This window comes from Mesoplodon mirus (genome assembly GCF_964341445.2).
Source record: "Mesoplodon mirus genome assembly, chromosome: 17".
NCBI classification, from domain to species: Eukaryota; Metazoa; Chordata; class Mammalia; order Artiodactyla; family Ziphiidae; genus Mesoplodon; species Mesoplodon mirus.
Window position 1 is genome coordinate 8,327,095 of NC_138993.1, and position 19,926 is coordinate 8,347,020.

Sequence of the window (19,926 nt, forward strand, 5' to 3'; positions counted from 1 at the left end):
TATCCTAAAAGCAAATTAAAAATCAGACAGTGGGCTTAATATGGATTTAGCCTACTCTAATTTCTCTGCCTATTTTCTTTGACTGATTTCATACATATGTGTGTTTGGGAGTAAATGAGTTTTCCATGGCTCCTTAAACTCAGGGATTCTCCTCTCTAATGTCTAGAGTACAATTAATTCTCAGTACATGCTTGCTGAATGAATAAATGACTGAAATAATATTAATCAATTATAACTAAACAAAAGAATGAACATGCTTATTATCCCTTAAGATATTATAACATCCAGAGCAGATGACGCAAATAGAAATGTCTAGAAAGAGGCTCATTGCAAAATATTCAGAGAGCTCACGTACGTTTTTCTGTTGAAATATATGTTGTGTAGATCTAAACCTTTTGAAAATCATCTGTCTTGCTATTAATTCATCACTACCTGCAAAATGGTGTATCATTGGCATTTAAAATTGTCTGTTACATTACAAATAGTGGTGATTAGGGTAGAGATCTCCTCCTGATCTGAAGTCTAAAAAATGAAAATTAGTTTCTTAATCACCTTCTCCCCCATTCTTTATACCTTGCTTTGAAATCCAGAAAGGACTGTGAAAAGTAGTTCAATAAGAGTAATTTGAAAAACAATTCACAAATAATTAAGATAATTTAATCTAATGAATGAGTATCATAAACCAAATCCACAAATATTTAAGTGACTGTAATGTGCAAAGCACCACATTAGAACTAAAATATTATCATTCTATGGCAAAAAAATTAAAGACAGCTCACTCAGGGGCATTCCTGATCAGACCTTGGAGGATGGATACAGATTTGGGTTACGGGGGTGGAATGGAGGAGTAGCCCAGGACAAACAGGAGTGTGTTTTTATACAAACTAAAGGAGACAGTGGTGTGGAGTCCACATTCTGAACATTTTCCTAATCCTCCTCTTATACTACACTTAGGCAAAGCCAACCCCTTGCCCCCACCAAAAAAAAAAGAGCCTAAATAAGAGATGCTAGCTTTCTTCTTTTAGGACCACCAATAATTCATTCCAACCCAGATGGCACCAGTATGATAGAAGAAATTCAGAACTCAGTAGAATTAACTTGAACAAGGCATTTACGTTTCTTAAGTTTACAAAAATGTTAGATAATTTTACTGTGCCTTCTTGACCACAAACCCCTTCCGGGGAGGAATAAGCACTTAGATGAGGCCACTCAGGTCCTTTCCGCACAGAAGACTGTACTTTCTTTTTCAAGGTAACACTTTGCAGGACGTTCTCCAGGTGTACGAGATCATCGTCATCTTGTTTTGTTGTCACTCTCCCTCTGATCTGTGCACACCTGTGGCTTTCTTCTGCGCCATGACCCACTCGTGCTCCTTGCATCTGGAGCACCAGATCAGAACACCAGCTGGCAGGCTGTCTACACTTGGATGTCATGACATCCCTCAAAATCTATTTGTTTAAGTTAATTTACAGATGACCGTTACCCCACAGCCAGCTTCTTCCCCTAGGCTTGCCTATCTTCGTGGAATCTGCATTCTTTCTGGCAGCCTGGCTAACTCTTCTAACTCTCTTTACACTTGATGTCCTATCAGACCGTAAGCCCTGCCAGTGCCTCCTTCAACCCGTATCAGCTCTCACCCGGTCCAGAGTCACAGCCTCCTGCCAGGTCTCCTTCCTCTGAATCTCTGGCATTTCATCCTATCTTTCATTCTTCTAACAGAATTATCATCCCATAACCCAGAGCATATTTTCTGACTGTCCTGTTTAACATTCTCCTTCCTTGTTGCCTGCCACAAAGCACAGTCCTTGACATAGTTCTCAAATGTTAACGTTCAGAAGAATCACAAGGAATGCTGGCTTTAAATGCATGTTACCAGGCTCCCTTCCAGAGATTCGGGTATGATACTTCTGGAATGGCACCAGGAAAGTGCTCTTATTATAAGCATCTTCCTTGATTCTGATGCCTGAAGTGTACTCTGGGAAATACTGCCTTGGAATGCATTCATGGCCTTCCCATTTTGTCTCCAGGCTCTTTTCCAGGCTCACCTCCTCTACATCTCCCCATCCTTTCTATCCTCCACCCACGTTGGACGACTTGCTGATTCCTGGAGATGTCACTGACTTCCAAGCATCTGTTTCTCTGGTCCTGCTTAATCCTCACTTGAAAATCTGCTCTTCTTTGACTCCACCTGTAAAAATCATCAAACTCTGCTCAAACGCTTCCTAATTTCCCAGGCCAAGTTTGATGATTCCTTCCTCTGTTTTTCATCTGTACTTGTGTAATAACACTTGTTTCATTCTTTTGTTTCACAATCTAGTTGTTTACTCTAACTGTAAGCTTTTTTAGAGAAAGAACTAAGTCCTAGTTATTTGTCACTCCCATATATACATCAGGAGCACCACAAAATCAAAAATAGAAAAGATCTTTTGTTTGACTCCTAGGCGATTTCACATCTGTTTCACTTTTAACATCTTCTCTGGCTCAGAGGATATTTTGGACCCTTCAAGATTCCTGATTCCTTCTTATCCTGACAAATCTCTTTTTCACATTCTGTAGGGACACTGCCCTGCAATTCTTTCTGGATCGGACAGCCCTATTATATTTAGATCTAGATTCTCAATTTCTTTGAAAAAAAAGTACCATATAAAAGTAGACTAAAAATATGTGAACTTATCCATTCAAGATCATCTGGGCAGATATTATGTGGTCAAAACTCTCTTAGTTGGAATGCAAAATAAGTAGAGACATAGGTCTTGATCTCAGAAAGCTTCTAATGTAGTTGGATACACAAGATATCACATACATGAACCGAATAGGAATCACAGAAACAATGAATGGTTGAAGGTACAAAGAGTACCTAAAACAGAGGGAATTAATCAAAGTAGACATTGAAGCCATGTTGGGAGTGTGTTGGAGAGGGGCTGAGAGGAAATTCCAGATGGGAACTGGATGAGCAAAATGTCACCTGTCTGAAAGTGATGGAACACATATCCATTTGGCTGCCTCACGTGACTTTGTTGGGTAACAAGCTATCAGGCTGGTTAAATTGGATTGTATTTTCTGTTACATCAAATGGGATGATGACGGTTGTGAGGAGTAAGAACTATGTCATTTATTTCCAATGTAATTGCTTTGGGTTTTCACTGTCACCGACAGGGACCTGTCGAGCAATATGATAATGGAGCTACCACCCCACATCTTCAAAGACCTGAAGCTTCTTCAAAAACTGTAAGTCCTTCTTCCCACAGTCATCAGATTTAAATGGCAACATCTTGAGTTTCCAAAATAATAATATCCTCCTGCTTCTCTCCTCCTCCCTTCTAATGGTACAAAAGGAATCTGTCGTCCAATCCTCTTTTGTATCTCCACAAGAACCAGTTTGAAAGTCTTAAACAACTTCAGTCTCTGTAAGTCAAATGTAACCATATGTTGATTATAAGTTTAGTGTGTGTGCTTTACCTAGGGCCACATTTATTTTATTTATTTATTTATTTATTTATTTATTTATTTATTTATTTTTGCGGTACGCGGGCCTCTCACTGTTGTGGCCTCTCCCGTTGCGGAGCGCAGGCTCCGGATGCGCAGGCTCAGCGGCCATGGCTCACGGGCCCAGCCGCTCCGTGGCATGTGGGATCTTCCCAGACCGGGGCACGAACCCGTGTCCCCTGCATCGGCAGGCGGACTCTCAACCACTGCGCCACCAGGGAAGCCCAGCCACATTTATTTTTAAACAGGTATTTGACACACAGGAGGGCTTTTCATTTGAGCATGCATTCTCAGACAGTTGTTAATATCATGATTACCATCAAGTATGTACTGAATGACAACAAAATCTCATTTTTTACCATTCAGTGTGTGTAAAGACCATTTCTGTGTTTGAAGCTACATATAGCTCCTTCCTGAAAACAGGATTCACATGGAAAAATCTCTTACAGTTTTCACAAAGAATTAAATTTGCAATAGTTTTGTTACTAAGCAGTCGGTAAAAAAAAAATAACAGATTATATAAGACTTCTCTACTTTTTCCCTTTTTCCCTTTCTTCTTTCCTACAATAGTCTACTTGATATCAGTCCTCAGAGCATGCTTTTTACTTTTCAATCAGCAAAGAAAAAATTATCCCATAAATATGAACATTCAGACAATTAATATTGTTTAGTATTTTAAAATTTCAAACATACTAGATTTTAAATGGTGCCAAGAACTCTGCCAGTTGTTCTTTGAACCTCATCAATTCCTCTCCCATGAATAGCCATCGTTGGTTAAAGTTTGGGTTTTTTTTCCCCACAGAGTACATATTACTTTACCTCCTCCCAGCCCAAAGCCTTTCTTCATTTAATTCCAAAGACCAATCCTTAATATCATTTTTTATTCTTGCTAAATAGTTTTCTGCTGGAAATTAATACAAGATTTAGATTCTCCATAGATATTAGTGAACATCCAGTGATGAAAAAGACTTGGTTCCTGCTCTCAAGAAGCCAGAAGATGTGGACAAAATGATCTTCCCTTCACTCACTACGTACTGAATTCCGAAAGGCAAAGTATCAAGTTACACATCACGCCTTTCTGAAAAGTCAAAGTAGTAACTATTTACCCCATACTTCCCTTTCTTCATTTCTTTTCTTTCTTTATTGTCTCATTTTCTTTTCTCTAAAGATTCATTTACACATTTATTTTACAAACATTTATGAGCCACCAACTTAATCATAGCACTGTCTTGGGCACTCAGTATATAGTAAGTAGCCTCTGCTCTTTTGAAAACCACAGGCTATTCATCAAATAATCACATAATCCATGTAATGGTAAAATTGTGATAAGTTCAGGAGAAGCTAGAGAGCAAAAGAAAGAAGTGGGGGGGCGGAATCCTTTAAAAAGGACTCCAGAGTTTCCTGCAGGAGGGGCCCTGTGATGATTCAGTGGTAGAATTGTTCCCTAAGTCTCATTTCTGACCACCAAGGTCCTCTGTAAAGGACTCAATATGCAAAGGAAAACTCAGAACCTTGTCCAGAAATCCTTATTCAGATTTGCCCAAAAGAAGCTGAGTGAGAATCAAACATCTTTCAAAATAAGCCTTTAAAAAGCAAAAGGTTTCTATCTTTTTAGATTATCCTCTTTCCGTCTGTGTTTCCTGAGAACATGGCAGACTCCCTTAATTCATGCCATCCTAAAGTGTCTTCTAAGAAGCCATATTTGAAGAAGCTTCTGGATAAATGAGGAGTGTTAGGGGTTATCCTTGGAGCCCCGTGTGGACATTTTATGGGGTTGGAGGAATTACAGGAATTATGCTTCCCACTGTTGTCTTAGAAAATGATTGTCCTGAATCGGAGCTCCTTTTATTATTGCTTCCATGGTTTTCTACCTTAAAGATACATAGGCCAGGAAGAAATTACTGTATTTAAATCCAGATTCTGACAAAACTCAGGTTGAAAATATCAAGTCCTGTCTGAAACCCTCTAACTCATATTTTGTGGTTTATAAAATCAAACTACAGAGCCAGTTAGTTTCACAATCATACAAATCACAACTGTCATTTTTAAATCAAAGAAATGAATGAACGTGTTTTATTAGAAGGTTGTTCTGCATATGAAAGTGATAAATCAGCTCCAGGTTACAGGAGGCATAAATAGAAATGGCAGTTTTCTAAGACAGTTTATGGTAAAATTTTCATCCTAATTTGAATTTATAACAAGATTTTGAAGCATGGTTTTTAAGATTGACAAAGAGTACAATGATTTAAAAGTTAAATCCTAAAAACATGAAACCTATTGTGCATATTTTCCAGAGACCTGGAAAGGATAGAGATTCCAAGTATAAACACACAAATGTTTCAGCCCATGAAGAATCTTTCTCACATGTATGTATGTATGAAAGAATGGGGAAAAAAGTATGGTGAAATGTTGCCGATGGGGAAGAAAGCATGGTGAAATGTTGCTGATGTTCTCTTTTAAACTGTCTGATGTATCACTGCAATGTGGATTTTTTTAGTTAATTAATTAATTTATTTATTTTTGGCTGCGTTGGGTCTTCATCGCTGCGCGTGGGCTTTCTTTATTTGTGGCGAGTGGGGGCTACTCATTGTTGCGGTGGCTTCTCTTGTTGAGGAACATGGGCTCTAGGCATGCAGGCTTCAGTAGTTATAGCACGCGGGCTCAGTAGTTGTGGTGCACAGGCTTAGCTGCTCTGCGGCATGTGGGATCTTCCCGGACCAGGGCTCGAACCTGTGTCCCCTGCCTTGGCAGGTGGATTCTTAACCACTGCGCCACCAGGGAAGCCCCTGCAATGTGTTTTTATGCAAGAAAAGTCTTTTTATTGAGAACTTTTTAATTTTGTCACCTTTGGTCCCTGTTCAAATAGAGCTCAATATTATGATGTGCTGACATGAATGACACTTCTCTCTGGAAACATGCTTTTTATCCAGTTGAGGCCCAATAAGAGATTAGGGTACCAGAATGCCACATATGACACAAGATGAAGTCACTGGCTAATGGTACTCAGGAGACCTGGAAACATTAATTCACCTCACATGAGTGAGCAGTCAGCTACTCTAAGATTTGAGCCCTTAAGAGGAAAGTTGCTATATAAATTCCAGGTGTTGTTTCTGTTACTGAGTGCACTGCAAAACGGAGGTAATTAATCTTTATAGTAGTTCTGATAAGTCACGTTAATATATTTGGCTAAAGTGCACTGTGTAAGTTGTCTTAATATAGGAGTTTATGACATGATCATTTCTTTATCAACTGTGTGATCTAATGTGTTCATGACTTCAAAAATCAACCATTATTATCCACAAAAATAGGGAGGATTCGATGTAAGATATCAAGTTGGGATCAGCAAGGGGCTGAAATGGTTGGTGTGAAGGTGACCTTTTGGGAGAATATTTTGTTTATGTCTATGCAGTAGGTGTGATTACCCAAAGACAAGTATTTGATGTATATCCACATGGTTTTCATAAATGCTCTTTCTGTGGCTCTAGTAGATAAATGTTTCATGAGGCTATCATTTCCTTGCTGCAGGCAGAATGTGAAGTCTCCTTAGAACAGAGAAATTCAACCTTTGTAGAGCTTGATGGAGAAGCTGCTGCTTTAAATATGAACCGTAGGTTGAGGTCAAGAAGGAGCCAACAATTAACAGAAAATGTGTGGACTTAGTTACTTCCCTACTAAGTGACCTAGTGATTCTTCTTCCATCTTCCTTGCCCATCGTTTATTGAAACATGTCCACCCGCCAACCAGTGCCCTGGTCCCAGTGGGAGGAGAGGTTGGACCACCGTAAGCTACTTGAGGGCAGGGATAGCCTTCAGTATCTCTGTGTGACATATACCCAGCACTAAATCGTGCATCATTCATTTGCCATCTAACAAGTATTTGTTGAGTACTTCCCTCATGCCGGGGAGAACACAGGGATGAATGGGAGAGAGAAGTGTCTGCCTCACGGAACTTCCGTTTAGCTTTGGGAACCAGGAAGTCAACTAGTTAACAAATAAATCATTAAGAAATGCTGGGAAGAAAAGTATAGCAAGATAAAGGGAAGGAAGGAGGATGTAGGTAGTTCACCTAGAAGTCAGAGATGTGACAGTCAAGCAGCCCTGAGTGGAAGGAGAGAATTCTTCCTGGAAGATCCTTCCAGGAAGAGAGAAAAGCAAAAGCACTGCACTGAGAAGGGGGTTAGCCTGGCTTGTTTCGAGGATTAGAAGGGAGCTGACGTGTCTGGTTGGAGTGAGCACGGAAGGGAAGTGCTGAGGCGGATCAGGGTAGCCAGGGGTCCAATCATGGGAGGCCTGGAAGCTGGGGCAAAGTAAAGCCTTCTTTTTTTTTTCCCTGCCTCTTTTTTTTTTTTCAAATTTTCTTCTACTTTATTTTTATTTTCACTTTTTTACTGAGATATAATTGACATACAACATTATAGTTTCCTGTGTACAACATAATGATTCAATATTTGTATATATTGCAAAATGATCATCACAATGAGTCTAGTTAACATCCATCACCACGCATTGTTACAAATTTTTTTTTCTTGTGATGAGAACTTTTAAGATCTACTCTCTTAGCTACTTTCAAATATATAAGCCAGTATTATTAACTATAATCACCATGCTGTACCTTATCTTTCAGATGTTTTTAAATTGTTGTATTATATTGAACATCACAAGTTTTAAAAAAGTGCAGAGGATATAGTATTCATATGTTGAGAACATTGGCTTTTTAAAATAAAACAGTTCATTGCTCTTTTAATTGTATCCAATGGATTTTTTTTTTTTTTTTTCGCGGCACACGGGCCTCTCACTGTTGTGGCCTCTCCCGTTGCGGAGCACAGGCTCCGGATGCGCAGGCTCAGCGGCCATGGCTCACGGGCCCAGCCACTCCGCGGCATGTGGGATCTTCCCAGACCAGGGCACGAACCCGTGTCCCCTGCATCGGCAGGCGGACTCTCAACCACTGCGCCACCAGGGAAGCCCCAATGGAATTTTTTTTACCAAAGCAGTTTTATCTACACATGTAAATGTAAAAAAATATAAACAAACTTTCTTTAACTTGCTAGTTTAGCAATTGAATGGGGAGATGACAAAACAATATTAGATGAAGAGAAAAGAACTAAAAGAGGTGGTGAACGAATATAAACATAAAATGAGTTTTATGGGAGAAAATCCTAAACATAACAGGTTTGGAGAATGGCAGTAAACCAAATGATCTCCCCAATTCCAACCCTTCAAGATTCCACACACTTAGACCATAAACACATTGATCACAGACAGGCCTGTATTTTTCTCTAGAAATGGTTTAAGTCCTTCCAGGCCCTATTAAGGAATCTGTGTTTAAAGCAGCTGCTTCTCCTCCTCACTTCAATGAGACGGAATTTATCTCGTCTCAGGGACCTTCCCTTCCAGCCTGTATCAGGGAAAAGAAGGCTAGTTTAAGTGAATATGCTTAAAACTAAGTACAAGACAGGAATGTTTTTAGTGAGCTACTCCGTGGGTCCCTTATATCCCAAACCGAAGCCCCTGAATGTTTGCTAAAGATCAATTTAACAGTGACAATCTACTTTCTTGTAATACCCTAGAGAATCACCCAATGTGATGGGGAAAAGTAGAGTCCTGGGGATTTCCCATTCTCATCTCCTCCCCTGACTCACCGCGGACAAGCCACATCAGATACCTATGTTCTTTAGGTTCTTCACCTTTAAAGGAAGAACACTGCCTAGAGTAATGTAATATTTAATGAAGAATTCTGTAATTACATAATCACTACTAAACAAAAATAACCAAGCCTAGTGAAGCCGCATACCTAACACAGCTGCAGCCCCAATAGGACTGCAACTGTCGTTTCTGTGTCATTGCTTTAAATGACTCTTTTTTCCCTTTGACTTTAGTTATTTCAAAAACTTTCGATACTGCTCCTATGCTTCCCATGTCCGAATATGTATGCCCTTGACTGACGGCATTTCTTCATTTGAGGACCTCTTGGCTAATAATATCCTCAGGATATTTGTCTGGGTTATAGCTTCTCTAACGTGCTTTGGAAATCTTTTTGTCATTGGCATGAGATCTTTCATTAAAGCTGAAAACATGACCCATGCTACATCCATCAAAATCCTTTGCTGTAAGTATGTTTCCTATATAAATGAATTAAGTATATCTTCGGAGAGCTGTGCTCTAGATTATATTGGCATTCAACAGATGGCGTTTAATATGAATTATATATGCTGGGCAATTTTTTTAAAGTATGAAGGTACTGTTGTTCTCTTTCGCTACTCTTTTCTGGATTGCATGAATCTGCAGTGATTTATGTCTTCGAAATGGGGTAACAGGGAGCCGATGAGTTAAGGGATGGATTATAGAGGAGAGGACAGGTTGTGGGTTACAGAACTATGTTTTGTTTAACCTTCAATTACAATAGCATCCATGCTCCTCAAGCCCAGAAAATTATTCCTTTTATTAACTATGTTAGTAATATTTTTTACTGTCTAAAACCTAGACCCCCTCCCATACCCTCGCAAATTATCTCCCCACCACCATTTTTTTCAAAATTATAAAACAAAGATGCAGTGTAGTACTTTAGAAATAGTACACCTTTTGAAGTCCATTGGCTTCTAGGCACTATTGTAGGTTTTACGTTAGTTCATTTAATACAGGAAGAAGGAAGCAGACCTAAATCAGAAAACTAAGACGGAGATGCTGGAACTACCAACATACATTCTGTGACTCTTCAATAGGTGCGGACTGCCTGATGGGTGTTTATTTGTTCTTCGTTGGCTTTTTTGATCTAAAATACCGCGGGCAGTATCAGAAGTACGCGTTGCTGTGGATGGAGAGCCTACAGTGCCGCCTCCTGGGCTTCCTGGCCATGCTGTCCACCGAGGTCTCCGTCCTCTTGCTGACGTACTTGACTTTGGAGAAGTTCCTGGCCGTTGTCTTTCCCTTCAGTAACATCCGTCCTGGAAAATGGCAGACCTTGGTCATCCTCATTTGCATCTGGATTGTGGGATTTTTCATAGCTGTGATTCCATTTTGGAAGGAGGATTATTTTGGAAACTTTTATGGAAAAAATGGAGTATGTTTCCCACTTTATTATGATCAAACAGAAGATATTGGAAGCAAAGGGTATTCTCTTGGAATTTTCCTAGGTAAATTATATTTTTCATTTGCTGGACAAACGTTATTTTTGTAGCAATACCATGGATTTCAGTAAAGCCATATTTCTCTGTTTCAGAAAGTAAACCAATATAGTCAAGACTGTTTCCTTTTTTAAAGAAAAGTCCTTGCTGTGTATTTATAGGAGGTTTTATTAAATTTTTTATTATAGAGATTTAGTATGGAAACCAAAAACATACTGTCAGGATCTCTGAATGATCTTTTTATTATCTATAAGGCCCTTTGATTTCATGTTCATACAAAGTGACAGTGAGCTGGAGGAATTCTAGTTCACTGCCTTGTCCTGTGACGCTACCAAGTTATTTAAACTCATTTTTTTACAGTCTAGATATGAGCTAAATAAATAATAATAAAATTCTTGAAACTGACTAGCAGGAGATTATCTGAATGGAAATACCAGGAAGGTTTATTACCTTTTGTAAATGCAGTTCCAAAGTCCGCAACGGAAGGGGTGCTTAATAAAACTCTTTGCTTTTTAGTTTTCTTAATTCTCCCTAATTAAAGAGGGAGAATTAAGGGTTTTAGAAAAGAAAACGCCGCCTTCTCTATTACAAATGAATGAGAAGTTTAGCCCTTAAAGATTAAAAAGACTTAAAATTGTCTAGTAGGTATCTCTCTTGCTTAAAACTAAGGCCATTCCCATGTCCCCTCTTTAACTAGGGCAGTATTATCATTTCGATTCCCCCTTCTCATCTTGTCCCCTCATCTAAGAAGTCAATAAGCTCCATCATCCTTTCGTTTTTTTAAATATTCGTTACCTTTTTTTTTTTTTTTTTTTTTTTGCTGTACGCGGGCCTCTCACTGCTGTGGCCTCTCCCGTTGCGGAGCACAGGCTCCGGACACACAGGCTCCGCGGCCATGGCTCGCGGGCCCAGCCGCTCCGCGGCATGTGGGATCTTCCGGGATCGGGGCACGAACCCGTGTCCCCTGCATCGGCAGGCGGACTGTCAACCACTGCGCCACCAGGGAAGCCCTCGTTACCTTTTTTTAAAATTAATTTATTTTTGGCTGCTTTGGATGTTCGTTGCTGTGTGCGGGCTTTCGTTGTGGTGAGCGGGGGCTACTCTTTGTTGCGGTGCGCAGGCTTCTCATTGCGGTGGCTTCTCTTGTTGTGGAGCACGAGCTCTAGGCGCGCGGGCTCAATAGTTGTGGCTTGCGGGCTCTGGAGCGCAGGCTCAGTAGTTGTGGTGCACGGGCTTCGTTGCTCTGTGGCATGTGGGATCTTCCCGGACCAGGGATTGAACCTATGTCCCCTGCATTGGCAGGCAGGTTCTTAACCAGTGTGCCACCGGAGAAGTCCTCATCCTTTCTTTTTCATCAAATGCTTTTCCCTCGAAATACACCTTTGTCTTCTCTTTCTTCCAGTCTCTACCTCCTGCTGTCATCTTTGCTTAAAGCCTTATGACCTCTGCCCTGAATTATTACATTAGCCCTCACTGGTCTTTTGGCTTCTGGGGTCTTCTCTTTCCTATTTATCTGTTCACTACCTGAGTACCAAAAGGACTGAGTATCTTCTGCTCAGAGACCTTCAGGAACTCCCTACAACCAAGGTCAAGTTTAAATTAGTCACTTAAAGCCCATCACAAAATGGCCCTAACCACCACTCCCAGCTATTCTCCATCTATTCCTTCTCTTCTTCCTCTGAAAAAGAAAACACTTTATTTGTACCATTTTAATAATACTCCTCACATAAACCCTGTTTGATAGCCATTTTTTCATGGCTATGGCACACCTACAATGTTGTAAGCCGTTCCTGGCATAGGTACACTTCGTGGAAACCCTCTGTCCCTCACACACACATATGCACACACACTACTGTACATTCATTGGTTCAAACAGGGTTTATTAAGCACCTCCTATAGACCAGGCACTATTTTGGGAACTGGAGAAAAAACAGATTGGCCCCACAGATCTGCAGCCAGAAAGAAGAATGAAGCCAAGGAAACACATCCTCACGTCACAGGCTGACAGATGCCACGAAGGAGGAGTACAGGATGTTCTAGGAGCCCCAGATCTGAGGACCAGGGAAGACATCCCAGTAGAAATAAATCCAAACGGAGGCCCAGAGGATGAGGACACATTAGCCAAGTGAAGGCAGAGGTCGTGTTCCAGGAGCTAGAGACCCACAGCCAGGGAACAGGCCCAAATAAAGGGCAAAAGAACTATGGTGTGGGAAAAAAAAAAAAGAACTATGGCATGGCTGGATCTTACAGTTAAGGTGTGGGCGTCACTACAAGGGTTTAGCACACACACATAAACATCATCTACATATACATAGCTTATCTGTGAGAGATGGAGTCCTAGGGCCCCTTCTTTTGCTTAAAAAATATAAGAATATATAGTTTTTAAATAATTTTTTTATTTTAGAATATATTTAGATCGAGAGAAAATTTGCCAGGACAGTACAGTTTCCTTATACCCCTCACCCAGGTTCCCCTACTGTTAACATCTCACGTTCCTATGGTGCTCTCAGAACACACACTTCCTAACCTTTCTATAAGTCTGTTTTCAGGATTTGTACCAGAGGAACATCTTTAACAGTCATTTTATTTTATTCTTTTTTTTAACACCTTTATTGGAGTATAATTGCTTTACAATGGTGTGTTAGTTTCTGCTTTATAACAAAGTGAATCAGCTATACATATACATATGTTGCCATATCTCTTCCCTCTTGCGTCTCCCTCCCTCCCACCCTCCCTATCCCACCCCTCTAGGTGGTCATAAAGAACCGAGCTGATCTCCCTGTGCTATGCAGCTGCTTCCCACTAGCTATCTGTTTTACGTTTGGTAGTGTATATATGTCCATGCCTCTCTCTCACTTTGTCACAGCTTACCCTTCCCCCTCCCCATATCCTCAAGTCCATTCTCTAGTAAGTCTGTGTCTTCATTCCCGTCTTGCCCCTAGGTTCTTCATGACCTTTTTTTCCCCCTTAGATTCCATATATATGTGTTAGCACATGGTATTTGTTTTTCTCTTTCTGACTTACTTCACTCTGCATGACAGATTCTAGGTCCATCCACCTCACTACAAATGACTCAATTTCGTTTCTTTTTATGGCTGAGTGATATTCCATTGTACATATGTGCCACATCTTCTTTATCCATTCCTCTGTTGATGGACACTTAGGTTGCTTCCATGTCCTGGCTATTGTAAATAGAGCTGCAATGAACATTGTGGTACATGACTGTTTTTGAATTATGGTTTTCTCAGGGTATAGAAAAGGTTTTGGATCATCTTTACTATCATTATTCTGAATTCTTTTTCAGGTAGACTGCCTATTTCCTCTTCATTTGTTAGGTCTGGTGGGTTTTTGCCTTGCTCCTTCACCTGCTGTGTGTTTCTCTGTCTTCTCATTTTGCTTAACTTACTGTGTTTGGGGTCTCCGTTTCGCAGGCTGGAGGTTCGTAGTTCCCGTTGTTTTTGGTGTCTGTCTGCAGTGGCTAAGTTTGGTTCAGTGGGTTGTGTAGGCTTCCTGGTGGAGGGGACTAGTGCCTGTGTTCTGGTGGATGAGGCTGGATCTTGTCTTTCTGGTGGGCAGGTCCATGTCTGGTGGTGTGTTTTGGGGTGTCTGTGGCCTTATTATGATTTTAGGCAGCCTCTCTGCTAATGGGTGGGGTTGTGTTCCTGTCGTGCTAATTGTTTGACATCGGGTGTCCAGCACTGTAGCTTGCTGGTCGTTGAGTGAACCTGGGTCTTGGCGTTGAGATGGAGATCTCTGGGAGATTTTCGCCATTTGATATTACTTGGATCTGGAAGGTCTCTTGTGGAGCAGTGTCCTGAACTTGGCTCTCCCACCTCAGAGGCACAGCCTTGATGCCTGGCTGGAGCACCAAGAGCCTTTCATCCGCACGGCTCAGAACAAAAGGGAGAAAAAATAGAAAGCAAGAGAGAAAGAAGGTATAATAAAATAAAGTAAAATGATATAAAATAAAGTTATTAAAAGAAGAAAGAATTATTATGAAAAAATTTTAAGTAATAAAAAGAAAACACACAAAAAAATGGACAGACAAAACCCTAGGACAAATGGTAAAAGGAAAGCTATAAAGACAAAATCACACACAGAAGCATACACATACACGCTCACAAAAAGAGAGAAAGGAAAAAACTATATACATAACTTTGCTCCCAAAGTCCACCTCCTCAATTTGGGATGATTCGTTGTCTATTCAGGTATTCCACAGATGCAGGGTACATCAAGTTGATTGTGGAGATTTAATCCGCTGCTCCTGAGGCTGCTGGGAGAGATTTCCCTTTCTCTTCTTTGTTCACACAGCTCCTGGGGTTCAGCTTGGATTTGGCCCCGCCCCTGCGTGTAGGTCGCCTGAGGGCGTCTGTTCTTCGCTCAGACAGGACGGGGTTAAAGGAGCAGCTGATTCTGCGGCTCTGGCTCACTCAGGCCGGGGAGAGGGAGGGGTACGGATGCGGGGCCAGGCTGCGGCGGCAGAGGCCGGCGTGACGTTGCACCAGCCTGAGGCGCGCCGTGCGCTCTCCCCGGGAAGCTGTCCCTGGAACCCGGGACCCTGGCAGTGGCGGGCTGCACAGGCTCCCGGGAAAGGAGGTGTGGACAGTGACCTGTGCTTGCACACGGGCTTCTTGGTGGCGGCAGCAGCAGCCTTAGCGTCTCATGCCCGTCTCTGGGGTCCGCCCTGAAGCCACGGCTCACGCCCGTCTCTGGAGCTCCTTTAAGCAGCGCTCTGAATCCCGTCTCCTCGCGCACCAGGAAACAATGGCCTCTTGCCTCTTCGGCAGCTCCAGACTTTGTCTCGGACTCCCTCCTGGCTAGCTGTAGCGCACTAGCCCCCTTCAGGCTGTGTTAACGCCGCCAACCACAGTCCTCTCCCTGGGATCTGACTGAAGCCCGAGCCTCAGCTCCCAGCCCCGCCCGCCCCGGTGGGTGAGCAGACAAGCCTCTCGGGCTGGTGAGTGCCGGTCGGCACCGATCCTCTGTGCGGGAATCTCTCCGCTTTTCCCTCCGCACCCCTGTGGCTGTGCTCTCTTCCGTGGCTTCGAAGCTCCCCCACTCCGCCACCCGCAGTCTCCGCCCACGAAGGGGCTCCTAGTGTGTGGAAACCTTTCCTCCTTCACGGCTCCCTCCCACTGGTGCAGGTCCTGTCCCTATTCTTTTGTCTCTGTTTTTCCTTTTTTCTTTTGCCCTACCCAGGTACGTGGGGAGTTTCTTGCCTTTTGGGACGTCTGAGGTCTTCTGCCAGCGTTCAGTGGGTGTTCTGTAGGAGTTGTTCCACGTGTAGATGTATTTCTGATGTATTTGTGGGAAGGAAGGTGATCTCTGCATCTTACTCTTCAGCCATCTTGAAGCTACTCTCTATTCTATTCTTAACTAAACTTTCTGACAATAGGCCTGAGATAAATTAGTTTTGTGAAATTCTATTTGTATGAATTTATAATGAGATTCCATGGAATATGAAATCTTTTGGATAAAAACAATGGAACACCTTGAATTTGTAGAATTTTTCCCTAGACTTCACCAGTCTTACATACAGTCTAATCAGATGAACATTTTTTAAACAACTTTGAAATTATATGGAAATTTTATGTTCACTATAAGGAATAAGATGATCACTTTTAGGATTTTTATAATAGCAAGAATATAACAGAGCAACAAAGAAGTCATTATTATACGATAATGATAAGTGAGAATCTTCTGAACATATTTGACCCTAAAAGAGTAATTTACATAGTTGAATTCTTAATTTTTCTTTTATTCCTTATTTTTCTAAAACAAGTCTAAAAGGTTCTGAATTTTAGTTTAGATTACTGTGGGCAATCTGAAGAAAAAATAAAAATGTATTTTAGTCCTGTGTATTATTATTTTTAAGACCAAAAAACATAAGAAATAATGTTTCTGAGGCTGTTGTCTTCTTGATATTCCAAGGATATCTTATTCATATTTATAAGTTAAAGGAATAGGGGCATATTGATTTCTTGAGCTGTACATGTGATTACAGTAATCCCTTAAGGTTTGAATTTGCAGAGAACTAAAAATGAAATAGCTTTTTTCCTGCTTTTAAAAAGCTAAAATTTACCTCATGATATACATAGATCTGAATTTCAAAGTCTACAATTCTTGGAAAAGTGTTGATGTATTTAAAATACCTTTTTGATCTGGCAAACCCCGTTTTTTTAACTTGTTCCAGTTTATAGCCTTGGATTCAGGGTTTTAGCCGATTTACCACTGGGCTTATAACAAGAATGCTTCCTGGAAGTACAGGGGAGGGGGAGAGGCACCATATTGAACATCTAAGTAACACAATATTTCTACTGTTGATTTATACACCTGAGACGTTAAGAGGTGTACTTTTCCCAACAGGTGTGAATTTGCTGGCTTTTCTCATCATTGTGTTTTCCTATACTATTATGTTCTGTTCCATTCAAAAAACTGCCTTGCAGACTTCAGAAGTGAGGAATAACACTGGAAGAGAGGCGGCCGTCGCAAACCGTTTCTTTTTTATAGTGTTCTCTGATGCCATCTGCTGGATTCCTGTATTTGTAATTAAAATCCTTTCCCTCTTCCGGGTGGAAATACCAGGTCAGTCCCTTCTTTTATTCCCAAGTACGCTGTGCTTTCTTATGTCCTTTGTTTGACGAGGCGAGAATACAGTCCGTCACATATAGTAAGTTCTCCATAAATACCTACAACTTGAATACAAAGGTTTAGGATTTCCTAAGTGTTTCATAATCAGTATTCTAAGATAGGAACTGAGTAATGGTGCCACCCAGACAAGAATAACAAAAACATAGGAGACAGAGAAAAACTAAGTCTTAGTGTCTTGCTTCCACTTGAGCTACATAGTGGTGCTTCACCAAGAGTACCTAAAACAAAACAAAATATACATGCCCAGGTTTCACCCTGGGCCTCTGAATTTAGTCTGTAGGGGCCAAGACCTCTACATGGGTGTTTTGTGATTCTAAGGTGCACACCCCTGGTTAAGAACCACCAGTCTATTTCATGGCCCTAGCCATGTGGTTGTCACACTGTGCCCTGGGGAGGTCTAATGTTCCATGCAAGTGCCTATCTAAAAGGCCACAGCCCTACTTCAACCAGAGAAAATCACCTTTCATTAGTTAGGATTTTGCTTGAAGGCCTTTCTGGGACCTAGAAATTGTAGCCATCCTAGGGTCCACCCAGGGCTTTTGCCCAGCCCTCAGGGAAACAAACTTTGGGATCATCTTCAACTCACTTTTTCAGCCTATTGCAAATCTATTTGGAGTGTTCCTCCAGGGCAGGAATTGTCTTTTTCATCTTGGTAGAAGATGTTTTCAGGATTTGTACCAGAGGAACATCTTTAGCAGTCATTTTATTTTATTCTTAACTAAACTTTCTGACAATAGGCCTAAGATAAATCGATTTTGTGAAATTCTCTTTGTAAGACTTTATAATGAGATTCCATGGAATATGAAATCTTTTGGATAAAAACAAAAGAAGTGTCAAGCGTGGGGTTGACACATCAGAAGCCCTTATAAAAGAGTGATGAGGGCTTCCCTGGTGACACAGTGGTTGAGAGTCCGCCTGCCGATGCAGGGGACACGGGTTCGTGCCCCGGTCTGGGAAGATCCCACATGCTGCAGAGCGGCTTGGCCCATGAGCCATGGCCGTTGAGCCTGCGTGTCCGGAGCCTGTGCTCCGCAACAGGAGAGGCCACAACAGTGAGAGGCCCACATACCGAAAAAAAAAAAAAAAAAAAAAAAGAGTGATGAATGTACAAGTAACAAACACCTGCAACTATTTATGTCCCTCAGCCTTGCCAAATGCCTCACTGCAAAATGACATACAACATTTGCAGCATCCCCTTAACCTATGAGCTTAGTCTCACAACAAGGTTTTCTGATAAGCAAGGGTAGTAATCATTATTCTTGGAGAGAGTCTAAGACATTTCAGATCATGATATGGAACTAGAACAGGAAAAAAAATCATGAAAATGTTATTGGGCCGCACATTGGTCTTTCTCTACATTTTATAGTTCAGTCCTTTGAGGTTTGTCTTGACTACCTCAGTGCACCTAGGAGAGAAGTCTTTACCACACTTGACTAAGCCCCTCCTCGCTTGCCCAACTTCCCATGGTGTTGTAGAAATTGCTACATTCGTGGACCTAAATGCCTCCTGTCCCCACCCTCCAAGAACTCTGGGGTCTGCGCCATCATGGTAGGTCCCTGAGAGTACATGGGGTCAGCCCCAAAGATAAGCTGGCTTCAGCCCTCCCATCTCAGGACTTACCTGCTAACCTTACATCAGTGAGTCATCCTGAGACGAACAGGAAGTCTCATTCCTGATCACAACCTCCTTTGGGGATACAACAGACAAAAAACAACTGACTGTTTTGCTTCAGTCACAAACTGTTCGTATCTAATTTTTTTTTAAATTAAGGACATAATATAGTAATATAAAACTTCATTTAATCTAAGGTATGCTAAATACAAACGTATTTCTTTCGTATTCTTTCCAGTTAAAAAGAAATAAGGGAAAGAAAGAGAAAATGGGGTGGAGAAGAGGAAAGGCAAACATAGAAAAAGGAGAAGGGAGAGATCAAAGGGAAGGAGGAAAGGGCAGATAAAGTCAGAGAAGAAGTGGAAAAGTAAACCAGAGGAAGAACAGACACGATGTAGGGAACAGAGCAGGGCTAAGAGAAGAACAAGTAACAGTGTCTGAAGGATGAGAAATTTACAGGATGGGGAGGGAAGGAGGGGGTCACAAAGGAGGGGGGAGAGGAAGGATGCTAGGCTTATGTCCAGCTCTCACCTGAGCTGGCAGTTCTCAGACTTTTGAAGATGGGGGAGGAGACAGCAGAATGTGGTGGGACTGGAGAACCCCAGGTTCTGAAAATGTGCTGAAAATGGTTGTCCGCAGAGCCGGCCCAGCTCACTGACTTCAGTCATGTAAGTTATCGTCAGCCCCTTTCACAGATAAGGCAGTTGAGGTCTGGGGAGCTTAGGGGATTTGCCCACAGTCACACAGCTAAGAAGTGTGTAGCCCTGGGAGCAGGCTCTGTTTAAGAGAGAAAATAGATTTCATTCTAACCAAGCAACTGATGTACCGTCGGCCCTCCGTATCCCTGCGTTCCAAATCCATGCATTCAACTAACTGCAGACGGAAAATATTGGAAAAATATTTGCAGAAAGTTCCAAAAAGCAAAACGTTAATTTGCCTTGTGCTGGCAAATATTTACATAGCATTTACATTGTATTTACAACTCTTTACATGGCTGTACCTTGTATTAGGTGAAGTAATCTAGAGATGATGTAAAGTATACGGGGGGAATGTGC

At 41.5% G+C, this 19,926-nt stretch overlaps 1 protein-coding gene across 5 annotated transcripts in view; it reads left to right on the forward strand.

The window, feature by feature from the left end:
• The window catches only part of RXFP2 (relaxin family peptide receptor 2), a 99,044-nt gene that overhangs the window by 77,166 nt on the left and 1,952 nt on the right, over positions 1 to 19,926 (forward strand). For 3 of the 5 annotated variants that reach the window (XM_082602269.1, XM_082602270.1, XM_082602272.1), the window contains 6 exons: positions 3,157 to 3,228; positions 3,336 to 3,407; positions 5,781 to 5,852; positions 9,365 to 9,594; positions 10,208 to 10,618; positions 16,976 to 17,194. In XM_082602269.1, the coding sequence (XP_082458395.1) occupies positions 3,157 to 3,228; positions 3,336 to 3,407; positions 5,781 to 5,852; positions 9,365 to 9,594; positions 10,208 to 10,618; positions 16,976 to 17,194 (1,076 nt within the window). Of the gene's footprint in view, positions 1 to 3,156; positions 3,229 to 3,335; positions 3,408 to 5,780; positions 5,853 to 9,364; positions 9,595 to 10,207; positions 10,619 to 16,975; positions 17,195 to 19,926 lie in introns of those variants that run through there. The other 2 variants (XM_082602273.1, XM_082602271.1) reach the window with 2 other exon arrangements.